The sequence below is a fragment of the Auxenochlorella protothecoides genome (assembly GCF_000733215.1).
Source record: "Auxenochlorella protothecoides strain 0710 unplaced genomic scaffold scaffold22, whole genome shotgun sequence".
NCBI lineage: Eukaryota > Viridiplantae > Chlorophyta > Trebouxiophyceae > Chlorellales > Chlorellaceae > Auxenochlorella > Auxenochlorella protothecoides.
This window is the reverse complement of record NW_011934209.1, coordinates 70955-92290: the sequence shown is the minus strand read 5'-3', so window position 1 is coordinate 92290 and position 21336 is coordinate 70955. Positions and strand designations below refer to the sequence as shown.

At 65.0% G+C, this 21336-nt stretch overlaps 7 protein-coding genes across 7 annotated transcripts; 2 read left to right on the top strand and 5 right to left on the bottom strand.

The window, feature by feature from the left end:
• Positions 1-1055: 1055 nt before the first annotated feature.
• Positions 1056-2479, top strand: F751_2288 (Eukaryotic translation initiation factor 3 subunit G; the record flags this gene model as incomplete). The annotated part of the gene is made up of 4 exons (XM_011399156.1): positions 1056-1244; positions 1425-1817; positions 1993-2122; positions 2340-2479. 4 exons carry the CDS (start codon positions 1056-1058, stop codon positions 2477-2479), a joined length of 852 nt encoding a protein of 283 aa, XP_011397458.1.
• Positions 2480-2747: 268 nt separating this feature from the next.
• F751_2287 (3-isopropylmalate dehydratase small subunit) lies at positions 2748-8235 on the bottom strand (the record flags this gene model as incomplete). The annotated part of the gene is made up of 9 exons (XM_011399155.1): positions 2748-2920; positions 3148-3385; positions 3603-4178; positions 5375-5614; positions 5840-5996; positions 6471-6562; positions 6829-6836; positions 7713-8074; positions 8186-8235. The coding sequence occupies 9 exons, from the start codon at positions 8233-8235 to the stop codon at positions 2748-2750; spliced, it is 1896 nt and encodes a 631-aa protein (XP_011397457.1).
• A 370-nt stretch (positions 8236-8605) lies between these two features.
• Positions 8606-9763, bottom strand: F751_2286 (3-isopropylmalate dehydratase small subunit; the record flags this gene model as incomplete). Its single annotated transcript, XM_011399154.1, has 5 exons — positions 8606-8631; positions 8816-9138; positions 9250-9317; positions 9443-9499; positions 9596-9763. The coding sequence occupies 5 exons, from the start codon at positions 9761-9763 to the stop codon at positions 8606-8608; spliced, it is 642 nt and encodes a 213-aa protein (XP_011397456.1).
• Positions 9764-10114: 351 nt separating this feature from the next.
• Positions 10115-10815, top strand: F751_2285 (60S ribosomal protein L21-1; the record flags this gene model as incomplete). Its single annotated transcript, XM_011399153.1, has 2 exons — positions 10115-10264; positions 10471-10815. 2 exons carry the CDS (start codon positions 10115-10117, stop codon positions 10813-10815), a joined length of 495 nt encoding a protein of 164 aa, XP_011397455.1.
• Positions 10816-11238: 423 nt separating this feature from the next.
• Positions 11239-14678, bottom strand: F751_2284 (Serine/threonine-protein kinase PRP4-like protein; the record flags this gene model as incomplete). Its single annotated transcript, XM_011399152.1, has 9 exons — positions 11239-11442; positions 11577-11806; positions 12084-12217; positions 12433-12587; positions 12785-12943; positions 13641-13715; positions 13847-13965; positions 14227-14290; positions 14472-14678. The coding sequence occupies 9 exons, from the start codon at positions 14676-14678 to the stop codon at positions 11239-11241; spliced, it is 1347 nt and encodes a 448-aa protein (XP_011397454.1).
• A 1301-nt stretch (positions 14679-15979) lies between these two features.
• On the bottom strand, positions 15980-18432 carry F751_2283 (putative Dol-P-Man:Man(7)GlcNAc(2)-PP-Dol alpha-1,6-mannosyltransferase; the record flags this gene model as incomplete). The annotated part of the gene is made up of 7 exons (XM_011399151.1): positions 15980-16186; positions 16583-16678; positions 16830-17007; positions 17152-17363; positions 17572-17805; positions 17994-18094; positions 18204-18432. 7 exons carry the CDS (start codon positions 18430-18432, stop codon positions 15980-15982), a joined length of 1257 nt encoding a protein of 418 aa, XP_011397453.1.
• A 384-nt stretch (positions 18433-18816) lies between these two features.
• On the bottom strand, positions 18817-21267 carry F751_2282 (hypothetical protein; the record flags this gene model as incomplete). The annotated part of the gene is made up of 8 exons (XM_011399150.1): positions 18817-19098; positions 19367-19438; positions 19863-19970; positions 20097-20255; positions 20663-20747; positions 20854-20906; positions 21013-21090; positions 21220-21267. 8 exons carry the CDS (start codon positions 21265-21267, stop codon positions 18817-18819), a joined length of 885 nt encoding a protein of 294 aa, XP_011397452.1.
• Positions 21268-21336: the final 69 nt, after the last annotated feature.

Sequence of the window (21336 nt, the reverse complement as noted above, 5' to 3'; positions counted from 1 at the left end):
CGCCATCAAATATACACACCAGGCGGATGAGGCGGTCTCTATCCGTCTCCACCAGGGCGCCTGAGCTGGCCTTCCCCTCCCCTTCCGAGAAGAGGTCGTCCTCCACCAGCTCTTCGGCGGCAGCCTTCCCTTTTGCACTGGATCGTGCCTGCCCAGGCACAGCCTGGGTCTCCGGAAGCCCCTCTCGCTCGGGGTGTATCGAGGTAGGCGCCCCTGCATCACCGACTCGAGGCCGCGGAAGGCCAGCAGCCTCCAGCTCGCGGCCAGCCCTGTCCAAGGCTGCCTGCAGTCCCTCCTGGCGCTGGCGCATGAGCGAAGCCTGGAGGCCCTCTGGCGCCTGGGAGGACACCATGCTCTGTATGGCCTGCAACTCCCTGGCAGCGTCCTTGTAGCGAGCGAGGAGTGTTTCTTGATCGAAAGAGTCATCCTCGTTGTCCATCATGGAGCCGGGCGCCTATGTGAAGGGATTTAGGGGCCGGTATGCGAGAAAGTCCCAGAATGCGCCTCTTGTGAGGACACAACCTCCACACGAGATCGACACACCCTGCCCCTCCCACTCCTCGACACCTGATTCAGCAAAGCTGCTTGGACTTCATCCACATCCAAGGCTGTGATGCCCAGTCCCTCCAGCCCCTCGCCACTCGACGCCATGGTGGCGAAGAAGAGACTGGTCCACCACGTAATGTCGGAACGCACTTCTCACGACATGCCTGCTGGTAAGCGAGGCACACTCAATTTCAATGTATCGGGTGATACTATTATCTATTATATCCACGAACACATGCGCTGATCAATGTGCTCTGTTTCGGCATGCTTCGCCATGAAGTGTGGTGAAGGCGCCTTCGCTCCCGTGCAGCATTGCGCGTGGTAGCGCGGGAACGCACGAAAAAGCCGCCCTGGAGATGGGGAACCGAGCCTCGCGCGCTCAGCCCAGAAAGCCTAGGGACAGGAGGATGCTGCTCTCCCATCTTGTGCCCGCCTCCTGAGGTAAAGTCTTGAGTTTTCTCGCGTGCCGGATACCACAGGTGCACTTGAGGGGCATACTCGGCTCCCGTATGGTGGGCCTCAAGAACCGATGGGGAGATTTGCTGGAGGATGAGGAGGAGCTCCCACCGACAACAACCACCGGACCAGATGGAAAGGGCATCGTCGTCCGCGTGGAGTACTCCCGCAACGACAAGGGCGACGTGATCAAGAAGACCACCCGCACCAAGGTGGTGAAGATTGAGAAGAAGGTCTACAAGGTACGCACTGCGAGCGAGTGGGTAAAGAGCACATATGCTTGCCAGAATGCTGCGAGGAGCACAGCGTGGAGGTGCTGAGGATGCTGATCCGTTGCCAGCCTCCCTAGCTGGGCCATGAACCCCTGCCTTGCTGCCCCTCCATTCCCCACGCACCATACACCTACCCTCCCACCCCCCCAGTCGGCCGTGGAGCGGCGGGAGGGCTGGACCAAGTTTGGCGACGCCGCGTCTGAGCGCGCCTCTGACATCATCTCCGCCAAGGCCACGGAGGACATCCCCTTTGAGCGCGTGCGGCCGCAGAAGCAGACGCAGGAGGACAAGGGTAAGATGGACTTCCAGACCGCCATGGCCGGCTCCGACAAGGCCGCCATCGTGGGGAACATCAAGGACATGCTGTACAAGCGGCGCATGGAGCGCCAGCTGCTGGAGGCCAAGGGCCTGTTGGCGCCCGCAGAACGGCCGCCGGGCGAGGACGACGGTCCCTCCGGCCTCAAGACCTCTGGCACGGGCTGGGTGGCGCCCTCCATGCGGCAGCGCCTGGCCGGCGGGGAGACCATGGAGTCCCTGGCGCTCGTGAGTGGCCATTGTTGGTTGTGGGTTGGGGAGTCCTGGGGGAGTGGTTGCCTGGTGAGGAGGGGTGTGGGCGTGCGTTGTTTCGGGAGGGTCAACTGAGGAGTGTCGAGCCTGGTTGGCTGTTGAGGGCAGGAAGGACACAGCCTTGTTCACCCTGCGCCGCCACCCACCGCAGAAACGCCGCGACGAGAACAGCGTGAGGGTGACCAACCTGAGCGAAGACGTGTCGGAGGACGACCTGCGGGAACTGTTCGGCGCGTTTGGCCAGGTGCAGCGGGTGTTCATTGCCAAGGACCGAGAGACGGGTGAGTGCGGGGTCGGCAGGAAAAGGGGAGTATGGATGTGGTTATTTGGAGGAGGCACCATGGGACTGCTGGTCTGCAAAGGGGCAAGGATGCTCGACAGGAGGCTGGTGGTACAGTGTTGATGTGCCTCCCCACATCGCACCAATGGTCCCACCCCGCCGGAGCCTGATGGTTGTCGGACCTCCTTCCAACCCTCCGTCCCCTTCCACACCTGCAGGCGAGTCGCGAGGCTTTGCATTCGTCAACTTTGTGCTGCGGGACGATGCCGTACGGGCCATCAACAAGCTGGATGGCTTTGGGTATGACAACCTCATCCTCAGCGTCACCTGGGCGGCGCCGAGGGAGCCCCGACCATGAAGCATTTGTAAAAGTACGATCACTGGTGTGCATACAGACATGAAGGAGTGGGAAGTACCAACTAGGACGGGGAGTTGGCCAAAGGGCAGGTGATCCTGACGGTACAGAATATACAAGCTGAGAGGAGGGTGCCATGGCAAGGCGGGTCTGAGGAATGGTTGTCACGGCGCGGTCTGCAGGAGGGACTGGCGCGACTCAGTTAAGGAGGGTTCTAGTGCAGCAAAGAAGAGAATCAAGCTGCATTGCAGGGCGTCAGGAACGAACATCTTCAGAGGCGCAGCTTCTTGGACAGCCGCGCCTTGATGGACATGGCACCCGCCTTGCGCGCCGCCGGCTTGGGGACGGGCGTATCCCGCACGCTGGGGCTGGGCCCTTGCATGGCGAGGACCCTGGGTCGGGGGGCGGCGCCGGGCGTGGCGCCAGGCCGTTGCTGGGGCGGTCCTGGCAATGCCAAGGGTGGGGGGGGTGAGAGGTCAGGTTTGAGATGGTTTGGCACCCCAGGAGCACCAACACTCGGCAGGGCCAGCATGTGTTTGCATGGCGAGGACCTCCAAAGCGCTGGTGCACACTCTCGTCACTCGTGAGCACAGCCAGGTCCGGCCTTTTCAGAGATTCTGCCTCAACAAGAGACTCCACATGCTCCTTCATCGTTGGACCACAGCGCTCACCGTTGGACTCCTCGACCACCACCTCCTCCTCCTCCTCCTCTTCCCTGGCGTCCGGGAGGTAGTCGCTGCCCGGGTCGTCATCTCTGCCAGGCACGTCGCCTTGGTGTGCCTCGGCCAGGCCAGGGGCACGCAGCACGTCGTCGTCGTCGGAGCTGGCCTCCAGCGCCTCGGTCGCCTTCAGTGGGGTCAGGGACCAGCCCATGGCGATCACGCCCACCTCCAGCGCCGCCACGATTGCCTGGGGTACCGTGCAGCGGAGGTGTGGATGAGTGCACTTGGCCCTAAGAGGAGGGTTGCAGTCTGGCGAGGACGCAGACCCCAGTCTGCCCAAGCCCGAATGCTGGATGTCGGGCTCCCTTGGGCAGCACTGCCGGGCTGCAGGAGTGCAAAGCACGGCTCCACTCCTCGGTGCAACCTATGCATTCCAGTCTCCCTTTCCACCCACACCCGCCCACCTTTGGGTCCGCGACGCTCAGGGGGACGTCGTTGAGCGCCGCGGGGTGCCGCAGCCAGGTGCGCAGGGAGAAAAGCAGGGCCGCCAGGGCCGGCTGCATCCTCGGCCGCGCTGGGACGTCCAGCCAGACAGGGTCCAGGTCGTCCTCAGGCGGGGCGGGGCTCAGCACCCCGTCGCCCGGGTCTGCAATCCCTGGTGGGATGTGCACTGGCAACAGGGCTTCAGGCTGCTGCGGTGCTGCGTCGGTGGGGTCTTGGCCATCGGCCTTCATCAGTCGCATGTCGCCGGCCGCGCCGTCGCAGGCGGCGGGGCCTTGCGTGGCCTCCAGGGCCAGAGGCGGCCTGTGCTCGCCAGTTGCATGGTCCGAGGCATCCATGCGATCGACGTCGCCACCGACTCCACCGGCGTCACCCCGCTCAGCTTTCATGATGCACACTGCCTCGGAGGTGCTCCTCACCCCATCAGCCCCACCTTCGCCAGCCTCCTCGTCCGACGCTGCGCCAAAGAGCTCGTCATACATGGCTTCCAGGGCGTCCCCCGGGGGGGGGTCGGACGGCGACCCCGCCGCGCCATCCACCTGCGGGATCAGGTGCCTGCCCCCCAGCTTCAGGCGCAGGGTCGTTGGCGGCGCCGCCGCGCCTGGGGGGGGGGCCGGCACCGCCAGCTTCAATCGGACACGGAGGCTGGTGGGGGGGGGGGCGGACGCCGGCGCCTGGCTCGTCTCCCTGGCTCCTGTTGCTGAAGGAGGGACCCCTGGTGCTGCCCATCCACGGCGAGCCCCCGGCATCACTCCCTCCGGCATCGCTCCCTCCAGCACCGCTCCCGTCGAATTGAGACGCACCGCTGGCGCCTGGTCAAGCATTAGCCCCCGGAACTAGCACGTCGCCGTCGGCGAGCCGTGCAGGCAGGCGCCGCTCACGGGAGGGCAGCGCGTGCGGGTCCACCCTCCGCATCGGTCCAAGGTGGGCAGCAGCACGCCGAGCCGACGCACGGCGAGCAGAGGCACGCTGCGTGGAGGTACGCGCACCGTCGCCCCAGCCCTCCCCTCCGCTGCTGGCAGGCTCGGACGACGCGGTGCTGGCACCCCCGCCGCCCTCGCTGCTGGTGGCTGCCGGGCCCCAGTCCGCATCCTCCTCGCCCCAGCTGCCGGCACCAGCGTCGCCGTCACTCTCCACAAAGTCGTCGCCGGCGCGGCGGCGAGGGTTAGCCCGGCGTGCAGGAGGCGCTGATTGCCGCGCCGGGGTCGCGCAGCGCTTGCCTGCTGTGAGCCTGGCAGCGCGCTGTTTGGGCGCGCTCTTCTTGTCGTTTGGGGCGTGCTCCGCCGTCACTTCCCCCTCCCAGGGCACTGCTTCCTCGACGGCGCCGCCCCGGCGCAAGCGTTTCAGTCGTCCACCAGGAAACTTTTGATTCGAATCGCGTGCCTGGTCATGCCGTGGCCCGACGGTAAGACCCCGAGGGCCTCCCGTCCTGGCGCGGCTTCCCTCGAGCCCTCCTGCTGCGCCGCCGTCATCGTCGCTGCTGTCTGCCAGCACGATCTGTGGCTAGATGGGAGGCATCAGAGGATCGAGGAACTGGCATGCTGAGGAACGATCTGTCCGCACCACACTTTGGCGCCTTGGTCCCCTCCTGCAGCTGCCTGGTCAGGCCTCGAGCCTGCCATCAAGCCCTTGCCATTGCACGACCCCTCGCACCCAAGTTGCCAAATCCGACAGCCCCCCACCTGCGACCACCCATCAGAGCAGCAGTACCCGTACAGAATGCAACCATGCTCACCTTGCGCCGGCTGGGCAGTCGCTCCCGCGCACCGACCTGCTCGCCGGCAGTCCAGGCCTCCGTCGACCCGGACTCCCGCACACCCCTGCCCGGGCTTGGCAGCTGGGCAGCCAGGGCGTCCCGCTTCCTCCGCGACACGCCCGCCGTGCGACGCAGGACCTCACTCCAGTAAAGGGCCGCATGCCACATGGTCTGCTTGAACAGGGGATACTGCCGCGCCGGGCTCACCGCCAGCGCCTCCTGCGCAGGTCGGCGAGGGAGATGCTGGGAATGGACGGGGCGGGGGCGGGGGCTTCCAGGGGCAAATGATCTGGTCTCAGGCACATGCGTTAATCTGCATGCACTCCAGCAGGGCGCCCTGCAGCCGCACGCACGCCCATGCCCTGCACCGTCCGCACCCTGCGCCACTCCCATCTCGATGCACCCTTTCCAGAGTCAATGAGCTCCGAATGTCACATTGCTTACCTCCAGCCGCCGCGCGTCCAGGTGCACGTGTAGGCTGGCGGCCAGGAGAAAGCTGCCCCGTAGGCTGATGGCGCCCTCGCGCTCCGGCGCGGCGCTGGCCAGCAGCCAGCCTGGCGGGACGAGCAGCGCATCCCCCGGCGCCAGATCCACCCGCAGCCTCCCCGGCGCGGCCACGAGCGATGCCAGCGCCTCCCGCGCGCCGCGCCGCGCGCGCACCGACGCGGCCCAGGGCCCCCGCCCCGGCGGCAGCAGGCACAGCGTGCGGCGGCCGGCCAGGGCCGCGACCCAGGCCCCGGCGCCGGAGGGCGGCAGCGCCGGCAGCGTGACGCTGCCGGCGGGGGAGAGGTGCAGCGCCGGCGCGGCGGCAGGCGCGTGCACGGCGTCGCGCCGCCAAACGCGCGCCGTCAGGTCCTGGGCGACCGCGGGGGCGGGCGCGCGCCAGCGGCCTTCCAGCGCGGTGGCCGCCAGGGATAGCGCGGGCACCTCCAGCACCAGGCCCCGCTGCTCAGGGGACAGCGCCGGCGCGTCGTCGCGCATGCCAGGGCGGCGCACAGACGAGCTGTCGGCCTCGTCATCGGCCGGGCCGCCACGGGGGCGCGCCGCGGCGGGTGCCGCCGCCGGCGCGGAGCACCTGGCGTCCCAGTACGCCAGCCACAGGCCCAGGGTCCAGCAGGGGCCGGGGCTGGCCGTGCCGTCTGCAAAGGACAGGTCGTCCGTCTGGACCTGGAAGGGTTGAGCGGTGAAGAGGGGAGGAAGGGGGGAGGGGTGACCGTGTTGGGACTGGTGCTGTGGTGGATGCACCGCTAGGCACAGGGGCGCACCGAAGAGCTCTACCAGAGGTGGCTTGCACGCGAACAGCCGCCAGTCCCAACAGAACACAAGCCGCCTAGATCCCGATTCTGGCCAGGAAGACCGAGCAGCGATGCACCGCAGCCCACCCCTTCTTCGCCGACAAACAGGACACCCAATGAGCACCCCTGTCAGCACACCTCCATATCTGCTCCAAGCTGTGAGACCAGGTCCTTGAGAAAAGTGTGGGGTGTGGGCCTGGCAGCATCCTTCCCTGCCCGCAGGACTGTGGGAACGCTCAGGTCTAGCGCAGCTGGCTCACCCCAACCACCCTCCAACTCCACGATGCTGCCGGGAGGGGACGGGGGCCCGGGATCGAGCACCACGGAGCGCCATTTCCATGCTGGCAGCGGCTTCCAACGAGCTGTGGGAGGGGGGGAGGGTGCTGCTGGGCGAAGTGCACACGCTCTGGCTCTCGGTGGAGGGGAGACCCGAGAAGGGAACGGGCACCCAGCTACTCGCGATGCGGTGAGCGACCATGCCATGGACTAGACGATGCCATACCTCCTCACCTTTGTCGTAAGGCCTTCTGATGGCGGAGCCCAGGCGGTAGGATCGCCTCCGGCCGCTTCTGCGCGCGCCCCCGCCGAGTAACTTCCGCCACTGCACAGCGCCTTTCTCGCAAGCCCCTCCGCCCAATGACAATCATAAAGGTACGAAGCAGTCTCTTCGTTTCCAGCATGCAAGCTCTGACGGAGAGGTCGCTGTCGGGGGGGGGGGACCCCCCGGTTCTCGCCTGACGATTCATGCTGCCAAGCCGGGCATCTCCTCCCCCAGTGTGCCCGGGTGGTTTCCGTACAGTCTCCGGCATGGGGCATCTCCTTACATTCATTCTCGACACAAAAACACCTTTACTACACTGCAGCCTTGATCATACCCTCTGCAAGGGGGAAAGAGATTGCTTGCAGGTGAGGGTGCCTGTCCGTGTATCGCATAGGAGGCGGCGACGCCCCCCCCACGCCCCACGCCCCCAGCCCTGCACTCCATGCCCCCAGCCCCTCACTCCACACACCCAGCCCCTCACCTTGCCGCGCAAAGTTAAAGAGGCCTCCCGCGTCGATGACAGGGCCTGCCGCGCCCAGGTCCTTCAGGTCGTACGTCTTCCCGGTTTCCACCACCTTGAGCACGTTGGCCTCCATGTCCACCTCCACCTCCTGCCCCGTGACCAACTCATCGCACAGGCGGCGGTCCGTCTCCACCGGGTACAGCTCCCCCGTGGCGACGCAGTTGCGGAAGAAGATGCGCGCAAAGGTCTGCGCCAGCACGACCTTGGCGCCGGCGGCGCCAAGAGCCACTGGCGCGTGCTCCCGGGAGGAGCCGCACCCGAAATTCTCACCGCCGATGATGATGGGGTACTCCGTCTTCATGCTGTCCACCGGGACGTACCTGTGCAGAAGCGTGGTCGAGGGTGCTTGTCAGACAGCAGCGAGGAGGTGTGAGGGGTGTGCAGGGTCTGGCAGCAGGGAGAGCATCTCCCATCCCAACTCAAAGTCTCACCTCTCAGGGTACTCCTGCTCTGGCAGGCCGATCATGGCGTAGCTGCCCATGGACTAGACGATGCCATACCTCCTCACCTTTGTCGTAAGGCCTTCTGATGGCGGAGCCCAGGCGGTAGGATCGCCTCCGGCCGCTTCTGCGCGCGCCCCCGCCGAGTAACTTCCGCCACTGCACAGCGCCTTTCTCGCAAGCCCCTCCGCCCAATGACAATCATAAAGGTACGAAGCAGTCTCTTCGTTTCCAGCATGCAAGCTCTGACGGAGAGGTCGCTGTCGGGGGGGGGGGGACCCCCCGGTTCTCGCCGGACGATTCATGCTGCCAAGCCGGGCATCTCCTCCCCCAGTGTGCCCGGGTGGTTTCCGTACAGTCTCCGGCATGGGGCATCTCCTTACATTCATTCTCGACACAAAAACACCTTTACTACACTGCAGCCTTGATCATACCCTCTGCATGGGGGAAAGAGATTGCTTGCAGGTGAGGGTGCCTGTCCGTGTATCGCATAGGAGGCGGCGACGCCCCCCCCACGCCCCACGCCCCCAGCCCTGCACTCCATGCCCCCAGCCCCTCACTCCACACACCCAGCCCCTCACCTTGCCGCGCAAAGTTAAAGAGGCCTCCCGCGTCGATGACGGGGCCCTGCCGCGCCCAGGTCCTTCAGGTCGTACGTCTTCCCGGTTTCCACCACCTTGAGCACGTTGGCCTCCATGTCCACCTCCACCTCCTGCCCCGTGACCAACTCATCGCACAGGCGGCGGTCCGTCTCCACCGGGTACAGCTCCCCCGTGGCGACGCAGTTGCGGAAGAAGATGCGCGCAAAGGTCTGCGCCAGCACGACCTTGGCGCCGGCGGCGCCAAGAGCCACTGGCGCGTGCTCCCGGGAGGAGCCGCACCCGAAATTCTCACCGCCGATGATGATGGGGTACTCCGTCTTCATGCTGTCCACCGGGACGTACCTGTGCAGAAGCGTGGTCGAGGGTGCTTGTCAGACAGCAGCGAGGAGGTGTGAGGGGTGTGCAGGGTCTGGCAGCAGGGAGAGCATCTCCCATCCCAACTCAAAGTCTCACCTCTCAGGGTACTCCTGCTCTGGCAGGCCGATCATGGCGTAGCTGCCCAGCTTCTCGTACTCGGCAGGCTGCCAGGGGGCGCAGGGGGAGAAGTCAGGGGTAAGGTACAAGGAACGGGAAAAGTACAAGCACAGTCCCATTGGGGCACACAATCAGCCATGGCAATGTCGCCCCAGCATGCCAGGAACCCCACCTTGGACGGCACCAGGGTCAGATACTCCGCGGGGATGATCTGGTCGGTGTCAATGTTCTGTAGGCAAGTAGGAAGAGGCTTTGAGAGGAGCCAAAGGACAGAGCTTCGGCCCCCCACCTGCCACACCAGTCCCCAACACGTGTCTCAGCTCACATCTCGCGTAACGTAGCATTTGCCCTTCGCGAAGCGCGGGCCTCCCTGCAGGTCAACCTTGGCCTGGACCTTGACTGCACATCGCCTGCCCTGCGCGCGGAATGCCTGCCGCGACTGGCGCAGGGCCTGGGAGGGTCTACTGGACGTGAAAGTGACGCAGCCGGCCATGGTGTCGGCAAAGACGCAGTCGTTCAGACTTTCAGCTTTCAACTAGCGAGTATGTATGCTCCACTGGTGCATGTGGTGCTCGATTGGACCTTCAATCGCGGAGTCCAGGGATCCATGCGTAGACACCCACGGGCGCAATGCTGTGAACTGTAGAAACCACGAACACCAAGGCCGCCAAGTCTGTCCCTGCCACGAAACGCTCGTAGCCTGGCCATGCCAACCCTCTTTCCTTGCCTGGAGCCCTCATCAGGTGAGACTGGTGGTGTGGTGAGGCCAACCGCCCTGCCCGAGCTTGGCGCGGAGCACCGCCCCACCCCGGAATCCCCCTCCCTGCAGGTCGATACATACACGATGCCGGGCGGCCAGGGATACCGCGCCTGCACCAGGCACACCTTCCAGCGCGGGTACAGGACAAAGGGATTCATCCCTCTGACCACCTACCTGCGCAACTACCACGTCGGCGACTATGTTGACATCAAAGTGAACGGCGCCGTGCACAAGGTGCGCGCGGGGGCTGAGGCGCGAATCCTCGGGAGTATTTTTAAGCTGTCACGGGGACAGTGGGTGCCCATGTATGCGAGCAGACGAGGCCAGCGAGGCGCGAGAGTGCGCATGTCGGTGCTCGCCGTACCCCAGCCCCTGGGTGCGGCAATCCCCCCCCTCGGGGCAGCAGTCCCACGTCCCCACCCTCCCAACCTGCTCCACAGGGTATGCCCCACAAGTACTACCACGGCAAGACCGGTGTGGTCTGGAATGTGACCAAGCGCGCCGTGGGCGTGGAGATCAACAAGCAGGTGAATGGGCGGTACATCAAGAAGCGCATCCACGTGCGCATCGAGCACGTCGCCCCCTCTCGCTGCAAGGAGGACTTCCTGCGCCGCGTCAAGTCCAACGACGAGGCCCGGCGTCAGGCCAAGGCCGCGGGGGCGCCCAAGCCCATCACCAAGCGCCAGCCGGCGGGTCCCCGTCTGGAGGGCTTCACCCTGGAGAACGTGAGCATGGAGACCATCACCCCCATCCCCTACGATATTCTCAAGGAGGGCGTGCTCTAGGCGCTTTCTTGGTCAGAGGTCGGGGAGGGCATGGCGCTCGTCATGCAGCTGCCTCTTGTGTAACTCAGTACATCGCAGGCGCAGTGGTGGTTGGAGCGAGGCAGGGGACTGGGGGCAGGCCTTTTTGGGGGGGGGGGTGAGGCTGGGTTGCATGCCACAGCTACGGCAGGGAGTGTAGATATACGCAAGGCGCGTTCGGATAGGAGTGGTTTTGATGCTGCAGCGGCTGGGTCGGGCCGACTTGGTTGTGGGATCTTTGCTACTCACTTGGACATGCACGCCCCTTGCGGCTGGTCAGCGCTGCCTTCGGCATCCTGCCACCCGAACCTGGGCCCCCTCCCTCGCTACTCCTGCGACACCCCCTGGCAGTCTGTCTCGGTAATGTATTTGCATGGGTAAGCGTCATGGGAGGGATGAGTCACGTCAGGCTTGCGGGGCAGACAGCGGCTCCTTGATGAAGGGGTGCCGCAGCGCCTCTTTGGGCCCGATGCGTTTGTCGGGGTCCAGCGCCAGCATGCGGTCCAGCAGGTCCACCAGCTGCGCCAGCTTCTTGCGGTCGGGGGACTGGCCGGCCAGCAGCGCTGCCACGTCGGCCTTCACCGTCGGGTTGGGGATCAGGCGCCGCGTCTGCGCGGCGCCCAGATTTGTGTTCGTCAGCATTGGAGGAAGGGGGGCTGGAAAGGCAAATACCATTGCAGCAGTCTGAGGGGTGGACTGGGGTCGTTCAGGCCAAGCCCCAACCACAATCCACAACGACTCACGGGTCGCTTGGTGACGGGGTCCTCCTCCATGAGCGTGAAGGACATGTTGGCGTCCGACTCAAAGTGCTTGTAGGCAAACTCCGCCTTGCGCAGCATCTTCTTGGGGAAGGGCCCCTTGACGTCCATCATCAGCTTCAGCATCTCGTTGTTGGTCTTGCCGGGGAACAGGATGCGCCCCGTGAAGAGCTCGAAGATGACGCAGCCCACCCCCCACATGTCCATGGGGTGGTCTGTGGGTGACAATGGTGGAACCAGTGGTGGAGGTGGGTACGGCTTCTTAGCTGTGTGATAGTCCTGAGCCGCCAGCCACAGGCACCACCGTGGTCATGTACTAGAACAGCCCGGGAACGCCACATACGATGCGGTCTCGAAGCAACGGGAGCGACACACGGCATCGGGGCTCTGCGCCCTGGGGCACCATCCCGCGCATCGGACCCGAGTCCCCCTGGGGGCAGTTCTCCTGTCGGCCCCCTCGAATCAACTCATGCGGCACCCCGGCACACACACCGTAAGGCAGGCCCAAGATGACTTCAGGGGCTCGGTAGAAGCGGGAGACCAAATAGGGCGTAATCTCATTGTCCCCAGAGAACATCGCCGACCCAAAGTCGCACAGCTTGACCTGTGTCCGCTTTGCGTTCACCCTGTTGTGGGTGTGGGAAAGGAAGGGAATGAGCTGGTCGTTGGAGTGGGGACGAGGCACCGATCCCCGACATTCAGGCGCCTTGGCCCTCACCCTGCTGCCCACAGGGCATCGACGCTGCAAGCCTGCCACCGATGTGAGACCCAGCAGCCACAGAGTAGTGCCACGCGTGCCCACACTCCCGCAAAGATGATACAAACTGCCCTGCCATCTCACAGGATGTTGTCCGGCTTGATGTCGGCATGGAGCACGCCGCAGGCCTGCAGGTGGTACAGCCCCACCAGCATCTGATGGGCATAGAGGCGGACCGCCCCCAGGCTGAGCCCAATGCCTCGCCCGTACCGCTTGGTCAGCTCCCGCAGGTTCATGTCCTGAATGAGTGTGAGATTGTGAGGAAGGAGGGGATGAGACAATGCCGGCGAGGGGATTGCGTGCGGGGTGAGGGTGGGTGGGTGGCACACATCCAGCTGAATCCCCTCATCCCTCCCACCCCATCCGACTCCAGGCAGGACGTCAAGCAGCACCCCCCCTGCAGCCCAAAGCAACAGATACAGGCATAACCACTCACCAGAGACTCGAACACGAGGCAGAGGTGGCTGCGGTAGTCAAAGGAGCCGAGCAGGCGCACGCAGTGGCGCTTGCCCGCCGGGTCTGCCTCCGCCAGCTTGCGCAGGATGACCTTTTCCATCTGACCCGCCTTGTACATGGTCTCGTTGGAGCGGATCACCTGGGTTTGGGGGGGTTGGGGGGTCAAGGGGGGGGGGCCTGGTGGGTACAGGGGTAGGATGGATCACGAGGAAGGGCCGAGACGCATCAGGCGAGGGAGCCTGCTGGCATTCAGCATGCAACACTGCAACATGAAGCCATGTCTCGCTCCAGCGAAACAGATCCCAGCACCAGCGGCTGGTTGCGGGCAGCATCAATCACCTCCCGTAAGGGTGAATAACCCAGTGCTCTTCACACCAACAACCCCTGCCAATCTCCCCCTCCCCAAAGAGCACACACACCTTGATGGCCAGCTCCGGCGGCGGCGCGCCGCCCTCGCCCTGGCGCCCGGTCACGTCGCGCGCGCGCAGCACGGAGGAGAAGACGCCCTGGCCGTGCGCGGCGAAGACCTCGTACCCCGGGCCGATCACCTCGCCCACCTGGAACTGGTAGTACCCCTCTGCGTCGTCAAAGTTGTCCACCAGGCCCTTGGGCGCCGCGCCGCCGGCCGCGGCCGAGGCGCCGCCGGCGCCCCCGCTGCCGCGACCCGCACGCCCGCCCACCTCGATCGCGCGGCGCACGTCGGTGGGCGTGGCGGCAAAGATGTCGTCCACGTCAGACCCGTCATCTGTCGCAGCAGGCGCGGCGGGCGGCGGCGCGGCGGGGGCGCCATTGCCGGGGCCCGCGCGCATGCCGGCCAGCTGCGCGCCGGCGGCCACCTCGTGGGCGCTGAGCCTCCTTTCCAGCTCGGTGTCGTGGGCCTCCCCGATGCCGGAGGCGGAGGCGGGGCGGGCCTGCAACAAGGATGTGGGGAGGATTACGGGTAGGAGGCTGCAGGGTGAGTGGGGCCGTGTAAGCCTGCATGAAACGTAGCCACCCGCTGTTGCCGCCACCAGTGTTGCAGACCGCGCATGCCTCTGCTCACCAGCTTGCTGTCGTCAAGTCGTGCATCCCCGTCCTCGTCGCTGCGGAACAGGACGAGGTCGTCGCCCTCCTTCATGATGCTCCCCAGCACCGCCTCCTCGTCGTCAGAGGGGTCCGCGGCTGCGAGCCGGGGGGCGGGGGCGCGCTCTGGTTCGGCGCCAGCTGATTGCGGCGCTGCGTCTGCCATAGGCCGGTCCGCAGGCTGCCGTGCCGCGTCTGCCGCCGGCTGCTCCACTGATCGCATCGCTGCGTCGTTTGGAGGACGCTCCGCCGCCACCGCGCCGCCCGCGCCCTGCGCCCGGTGGCGCGCCAGGATCTCGGCCCTCCGCCGCCGCCGCTCTTCAATCAGGCGCTGCTCCTCGTCCTCCTCGGGCCCCGCACCGCCCATGGCCACACTCAGCTGGGCCGCGATACGGGCCTCCTCCTCGGCGTCCGCCTCCTGCTCCTGCTTGTGTTAGAGGCAGTGGTTCCCAACTCGAAGAAGGGGAGAGGTTGGGCGAGGTTCCGGAGCATGCCAGCCCAAAATACACAGCGCTTTGCCTGGACTTGCCCAGGGGACGTAGTCGTGCCCCCCAGCCAGTCAGTTCCTCCCCAAAAACCTTCGAGAGCCCGGCCTCAGCTCCCACCTCATCCCTTGGCCGATGCGGCGGGCTCCTGCTGCGCCGCCTGTCGCCCCCCATGCGCGGGCTGCCCTGGGACCAGGGCCGCGCGCCGTTGCGCTCGGGAGTCCGGCTCCGTTGGCGAGGCCCTGGCTCCCTGTACGCGCCGCCGCCGGCCCTGGCACCCCGCGACGAGGCCCAGGAGTCCCGGCTGGCGCCATTGTCGCGCCTCATGGGCAAAGGGGACCGTCGGCGGCCGTCGCGGCTGCTATCGAGCCACTGGGCATGACGGGTGTCGCGGCTGTTGTCGATCCGAGGGTACCTATCGCGGCTGTCCTCCCTGCGAGAGTACCTGTCGCGGCTGTCCTCCCTGCGAGAGTACCTGTCGCGGCTGTGCTCCCTGCGAGAGTACCTGTCGCGGCTGTCCTCCCTGCGAGAGTACCTGTCGCGGCTGTCCTCCCTTCTGGAGTATCGGTCACGGCTGGCGCCTCTCGCAGGGTGAGCATCCCGCTTATCACCCTCGCGACGAAGGTCGGGAGGCGGGGTCCTCCTGGACCCCTCAAGTCGCTCATCGCGGCCACGACTGGCGGACCGCACCCTGCACATGAGAAATAGCCATTTGCATTAACCGATTCAGGCTTAAGCTCACACTGCATGAACCTGTTGAGGAGATTCCAGCCATATCCCCGAGGGATTCATCACGCCTTTCAGCCACCTCACCTGTCTCCCAGTGGAGACCGCGGGTACAGGGGGGAGCGCGGGCCTTCTGCATGGCGATGCAGGTCCTGTGACACACCTCTCGAGCGGGGCTTCTTGGGGGACCTGGGGTGGAGATGGGGCTTGGTGAGTGCAGGGAACCACTGTTGCACACCTTGCGGCATACCCAAGACCTCACGCATGCAGCGAGAGGCATAGCACGGACATACCTCAGTGGAGACGGGCTTGGAAGGGGGTTTGCATGGGGAAGGAGCTCCCCCTCCTCCCCATCATCCTCCCCATCCCCTACGGAGGGTCCCTCCGGGAGTGCCGGGGACTTCTCCCTCGATCTCTTCTTCTCCTTGCTCTTGTGTTTGTGAGATCGTTTCTCCTTGTGTCTGCGTTTCCTCCCGTCCTTGTCTCCAGCGTCGGGTGAGTCGTCATCTCTGGGAGGTGACTCCCTCGGGAGCGGAGCTGCGACGGCGTCGGGATCCATTGGGTGTCAGTGTGGGTGCCACCACTCTGATCAAGGACACCAGGCGTCACAGGCAACCCGTCCGAAAGGGGAGGGCCTACCCCAGCGCCTTGCGACAGCGGCTCCCACCAGCCCCGCCGCGCTCGTCACTCTTGTCCCAGCGGCAACCCGATGTCAGTCTCAGTCAAGCCCACATCGTTCTTTGGTAAGGGAGGGACGATGGGAGGTGCGAACACCGAGGGAATGCTGTCGCGGGGGGTGAGGTTAGGACGCTAATAGTCCCTTGGGCCGCATGCGCAGCAGCACATCACACCACATGCTGGCGCCTTGACCCATTGGTACCCCTCATGATAAGTCGTTAGAGTCACAGAGCCGTGCATTTCTGAATCCAAACCTTGGCTGCCAATGCAATGCGCAGGGGGAGCCTCGTGAGCAGGAGCGGCCTGGCCAGCTCCAGATGATCGTAGCCCAGCACGCTTTCCACCGCAACGCACCCCTCGACCACCGCCTGGTCTGTCAGGAGGTAGTCGTACCCTCGCCCTGCCAGCGCCTTAGGAGGCAGTCCCTCCTCCTGGGGATGGTGTTCGTGAGTGTCATCAGGCGGGTATCTGGGTGTGCTATGGTTTGGGAGTTGATGTCCCCGCCCCCCACTTGGACCTCCATCTCATTTCCTTCAGAGTGCCCCATGCATGCCATCAGATCCCCTTCCTGCATGTCTACCTTGGAGTACATCCAAGCGCCCCCCGGCAGCTCGGTGAACCTTGAGACGCCAGTCATGGCCGCCAGCGTCCCAACGTGCACGCGCGTCGGGTGAGCCCCCGCGCCCTTGGACCCGCCGCCCAGCTCGTGCAGGCGCCGGATGGCCACCCCGCCGGGATAATTGGCTCGACTGACGGCCGTCGTCAGTGCCGTAACGCCTGCGCCGGCGAGGAAGGTCCCCAGGGTCCCCGCGGCGGCGAGGCGCCACCCGTGCTTTGCGTGCCGTGCATTGTGCAGGAATGCGCTGCAGGGCCACGGCGGCGCACGCCGTGAACAGCGGCAGGGCAGGGAAGAGGAAGCGGGCCTGTGCATGGGGGGAGGGGGAGGGGGAGGGGCTGAGTGTGGGTCCGGGCTGGGCTTGCCAGGGATAGGAAGCCAAGAATGCAGCCTCCCAAGCTACATGGCAGCGCCATGCAAGCCCCTAGGATGCCGCCGCCTCCTTTTCCCCGGCCCACCTCCTTGTGGGGCAGGAAGGAGTACAGGCCCACAAAGGCCAGACCCACGGCCAGGAGGGGTCGCGCCCTCCGGTCCCAGGTGGCGCCCAGCGCGGCCAGGGGGAAGCCGCCGTGCAGGGCCCTGGGCAGGGCGCTGGTGCAGTACCAGTGCCAGGACTGCGTTCCCCACTCAGAGCTCCTGTGTAAGAGTGTAGAGGAGGGGAGGAGGAAAGCTAAGGGGGTCAAATAGCTAGATGCAGGGCACTGGTGCCATATCCTGTGACCTCCTGTCCACACCCATGCCTGGTCTCGGCAGCAGACCCCCCTACCAAACCGGGCGCACTTGTTGTGCCAGGTGTTGAAGGCAAACACTTCGCCCTCTGGCCAGACCAGGCGGCGCCACATCAGCGAATCCACCGCGACGGTGAGCGCCAGGCTGGCGAGTGCCGCGCCGGCGGCCAAGGAGACTGCCCGCGGGAACGTGACCTGCTTTGAGAGGAGTAGGTGCGAGCCGATGGGGGCGGCCAGCAGCGCCGCATCCGACCTGAAGATGACCTGGGGTGGGTGTGGAGGGGATCGCAAGCGTTGATGAGCACCATGAATTTTACACAAAGGCACTCTGGAGGGCTTGAGACTCTATCGTGCCTTCCCAGAGGGAGCGTCGGATCCTGCCAATAGACACCTCTGCTGAATGGTGGACCATGTACACCATTGAAACAAACAAGAATCCAGCATAGGGGCCTTGTAGGACCCTCAACCCCACCACTGCTGCCGCAAAGAGCCCGATGACGCGCGCTGGGGAGGTAGAGCCCAGCCATGCGGCCAGGCCCCAGTTGGTCAGCACACACGCCAAGACGTTGGGCAGGGGGCGGGACGCGTAGAATGGTGTGTGAAACTGCACGGTTGTGAGCAGGCAGAAGAGCAGAGCTGCCAGCCGCCCAAACCTGACAGCCAGTGCGGACTGGATGGAATGCAGGGATGCCACAGACAGCGCTCCCTGGCATCCGGGGACGTTTAAGGGACCACAGTTGGCATCCTAGTGGGCAGCATACGCCCCATAGCACTAATGACTGAGTATGGACACTGGGCGTGCCTTCATCATACAATCCTATGATCCTTCGCACCAAACCAGAAGGTGGCCCGGATCCCTTAGAGCTCCACACGGGCCTCCCGCTCTCAACGCACCAGGCAAGCCCTCACGGCATACAGCTGCCACAGCAGTGGCGCCTGTAGGAGCCGGAGTGCGGTCAGGGCCGGGCTGGCCAGGGCCACGATACTCATGGCACCTGCGATGGGTCAGTGGCTGAGGCTGGAGCGCACAGCAATTCAAACAGCACGCCGTGACAGGCAGGGCCTCCCTGCTCTCTGGCAACAGTAAACAACCGCTCCACCCACCCAGAAAGGTCCTGGGCACCACGCCAGGGAACAGGTGGTGGTCATAGGCTTCCAGGTCGGCGCCATGGTTCCAGAGGTCGTGCATTGCCTGGACATTGAAGGACTCCTCCACCTTGGTGAAGGGGGCTAGCCAGATGTGGGCCAGGACCACGACGTACAGCAGAGCACTGCAGGCCCTGAGGCGCCATTCCCCAGATCTGGGTGCGCTGGATCCCGGCTTGCGCCCCATGTCCCTCTGGGGCTCTGCCCGGCGATGCCGTGCAGCGCCTGGGGTTCCGGACCGCCACGGCTCGCCCATCAAATCGCCATGGCGCGCGGCTGCGTTGGTCCAGCCCTCACACGCTCAGTCATGGCAGTCGAGATCTGTGCCATGCCCGATCGGGGCTGGGACGTGCAGTGAGGTGTCGGGTTCCTGTCCCCCCCTCGCCAGGCCTCCACGACAGGGCGCCACCATCGGACTGGCGTGAGGACCGCATGCCTGGAAATCTACTCGTCATGCTCGGCTTGTGCTGGCTTGTACAGCACGCACCGGCATGGTTCAGGTGTCATTTCAAGTCAGGGCATTCTCCAATGTACAGCAATGCAACGCTAGAATGCAGGGGAGAGGGGTTACTCAGTACGCCTGGCCCAGCGGCGCCCTGGGCGCCGGCACCTGCTGCGCGGGCGTGCCCGACGGCAGCGGGGACGCCTCCCCGCCGGGGGTCTTGGGCGGGGCCAGCACCACCTTGACGTACAGCCGCCCGGTGTCGGTGAAAAGGGCCTGCGCGGAGTGGGCCAGCAGGCGCTGGCCGGCCAGCAGGGGGAGCTGCAGGTCCTCGCGGATGTCCTGGACGCCCGGCGTGGAGGGCTTGCCCTGGATCACCAGCTTACCGTCTGGCCAGCAGCGAACGCTCACCTGTGCGGGAGAGGGGGACGAGCGTCGGAGGGTGAGAAAAGGTTGAGTGGGGCCCTGGTAGCTGTGGTATCTGCACAGTGGCCCGCACAGCATGAGGGCCATGGGAGGGGACAGCTGATCGGCCAGCCCGCGATCCCACATGCCCACCTGCAGTGTCATGCATGACCGACATGACGTCACAGAGTCTGCCTGGTGCACTCCCGCCGCTTTGATGTGAGGCATACAATAATTATCAAGAAGTGGGCCCCTCCCCTCCCCCCACACACACCTCCTCCAGCCGGATCCCGGGCAGCGAGGTGAAGATCTCGAAGCCGGGCAGGCCCGAGCTGCTTGCGTACACCTACAGGGAGGAAAGCGCCGGGAGCGACGGGGTTGAGCACTGGGCACCCGCTGTGCGGTGGATTATTGGGGCAGCCTCGCTTCAGGATGACAGTGTTTCTGCCCTTCCCTGCAAGAAGGTGGACACTCCCAACGACCCTTGCACCCAGGACGCCCTCTTCCCACCGACCTTGGTGGTGGCGTCGTTGGCATCCTCCCGTCCGTTTGCAGTTGCGTCCTGCGTGGGGGGGGGGGAGGGGGGGGGGGCACTGTGGAGACGGCAGCATCAGCCAGAGTCTCGAATCATCTACCGTCAGGTGCCCCTCCAGGCCGGAGTGAACTCTCGCCACGACTGGCCGACCATCGCTCCAAATAACCCCACCACCTGACTCGCCCATGAGTGGAAGGGACCAGGCCCGCACCCCACCACACACTCCCCGTCCCACCTGTGGATGCGACGTGGCAGCGGTCTGGCCGTCCACCAGGACCCACTCCACCGCCTTGAGGTCCGTCTGGTGCACCTCCCCGCCATGGTACACCACCGTGTACTGATCCTGCACGACAGGGAAAGGGGACGCCCGCGAGGTGACGATGTGAGGAGGAAAGCATGGCGGGAGAGCAAGGGCAGAGACCAGGGCGCACCCATGCATCAACGAAAATCTCCTTCAGCACCCGCTCACCAGGTCTGGGTGGTACTGCGCCACGGTTCCCACGTGGTGGCTCCCCTCAGCGTGCCACAGCACGCTGATGGTGCGGCCGATGAGTTCCTGCCTGGCGGCCGGGACCTCGGAGTACCCAGTCATGTACGATTCCCCCAGTTTCCGTTTATGGGATGGCAGCTGTGGGGAATGTTCAGGGGGGGAGGAAGAGGGTGGCTTGTGACCTCGAGCGAACAGGAAACAATGCAGATGGGTAGAGTCAGCCCAGAGCATGCAAAGGATATAGGTCCGATACCCAGGAGGGCGCCCCAGTCGAGATGCAGATGTCATGTCTCTCCCTCTGTGACTACTCTTCCCATGCTCGTGGATTGCGACGACGGATAGGCTCTTCATGCCAGGCCTCCCTGGTAGATCAGTGCGACTGGACCCTCCATCGACTGCCCTTCCCAGGTGTACATCCTTCCAAACCATGCGCCTGCACCCCTCCCTCATCTGCTCGCCTGCAGACATACCTTGTGAGTCTGGCTGTGCTGCGGAACAGCGTCAGGCACATCAGGCTCCGGCTCTGCGTCCAGGTTGACGCTCACCTCCCCAGCATGGTAAGCCTCCTCAAAGGCAGACAACTTGCTGATGTAGACCTTCTTGGTTTGGTAGCTCAGGTCTGTCATCGACCTGAGGGGCGGAAGGGGAAAAGAGAAGTGCAACTCAGCCATGGCTGAGAGAGCTGTAGCAGGGTTCCGATCACAGGCCCAGCACTAGCTCGGTCACCCAAACTCACTGTGGAGGGTTGAAGGCTCGCCCAATGCGCGCCCACAGCTTGCCCTCGCTGACCTGCAATACAGGCGGTGATGACGAAGGGGGTGAGCTCAAGATCATGACGGCCAGGCAGGGACAGGCTGCCATGCCCTCAAGCCAACTCCCCTAGCGCTAAGCACACCTTTTGGAATCCGCCGTGAGCGATCACGAGCCTGAAGAGCTTGTACACGTCCATGACCCCTCGATTGAACATGGCGGGCTGTGTGATTATGGGGACAAGAGCCGGCCATGACCGCGTTGTTGACATGCATGAGCCCACACGGTGCGGGAAAGACCAGGGCATGGATGTGCATTCGATGCCGGTCCCGGCACGCCGAAACATACTCACCGATGCATCGAGGCCCTTGCTCTTCATGAAGCGTTTCCACACGGACATGAAGGCCTTCTGGGGACCCGCCCCGCCTGTACGGGAGCAAGGCGTCGAAAGTGAGAATGCCTCGGCATG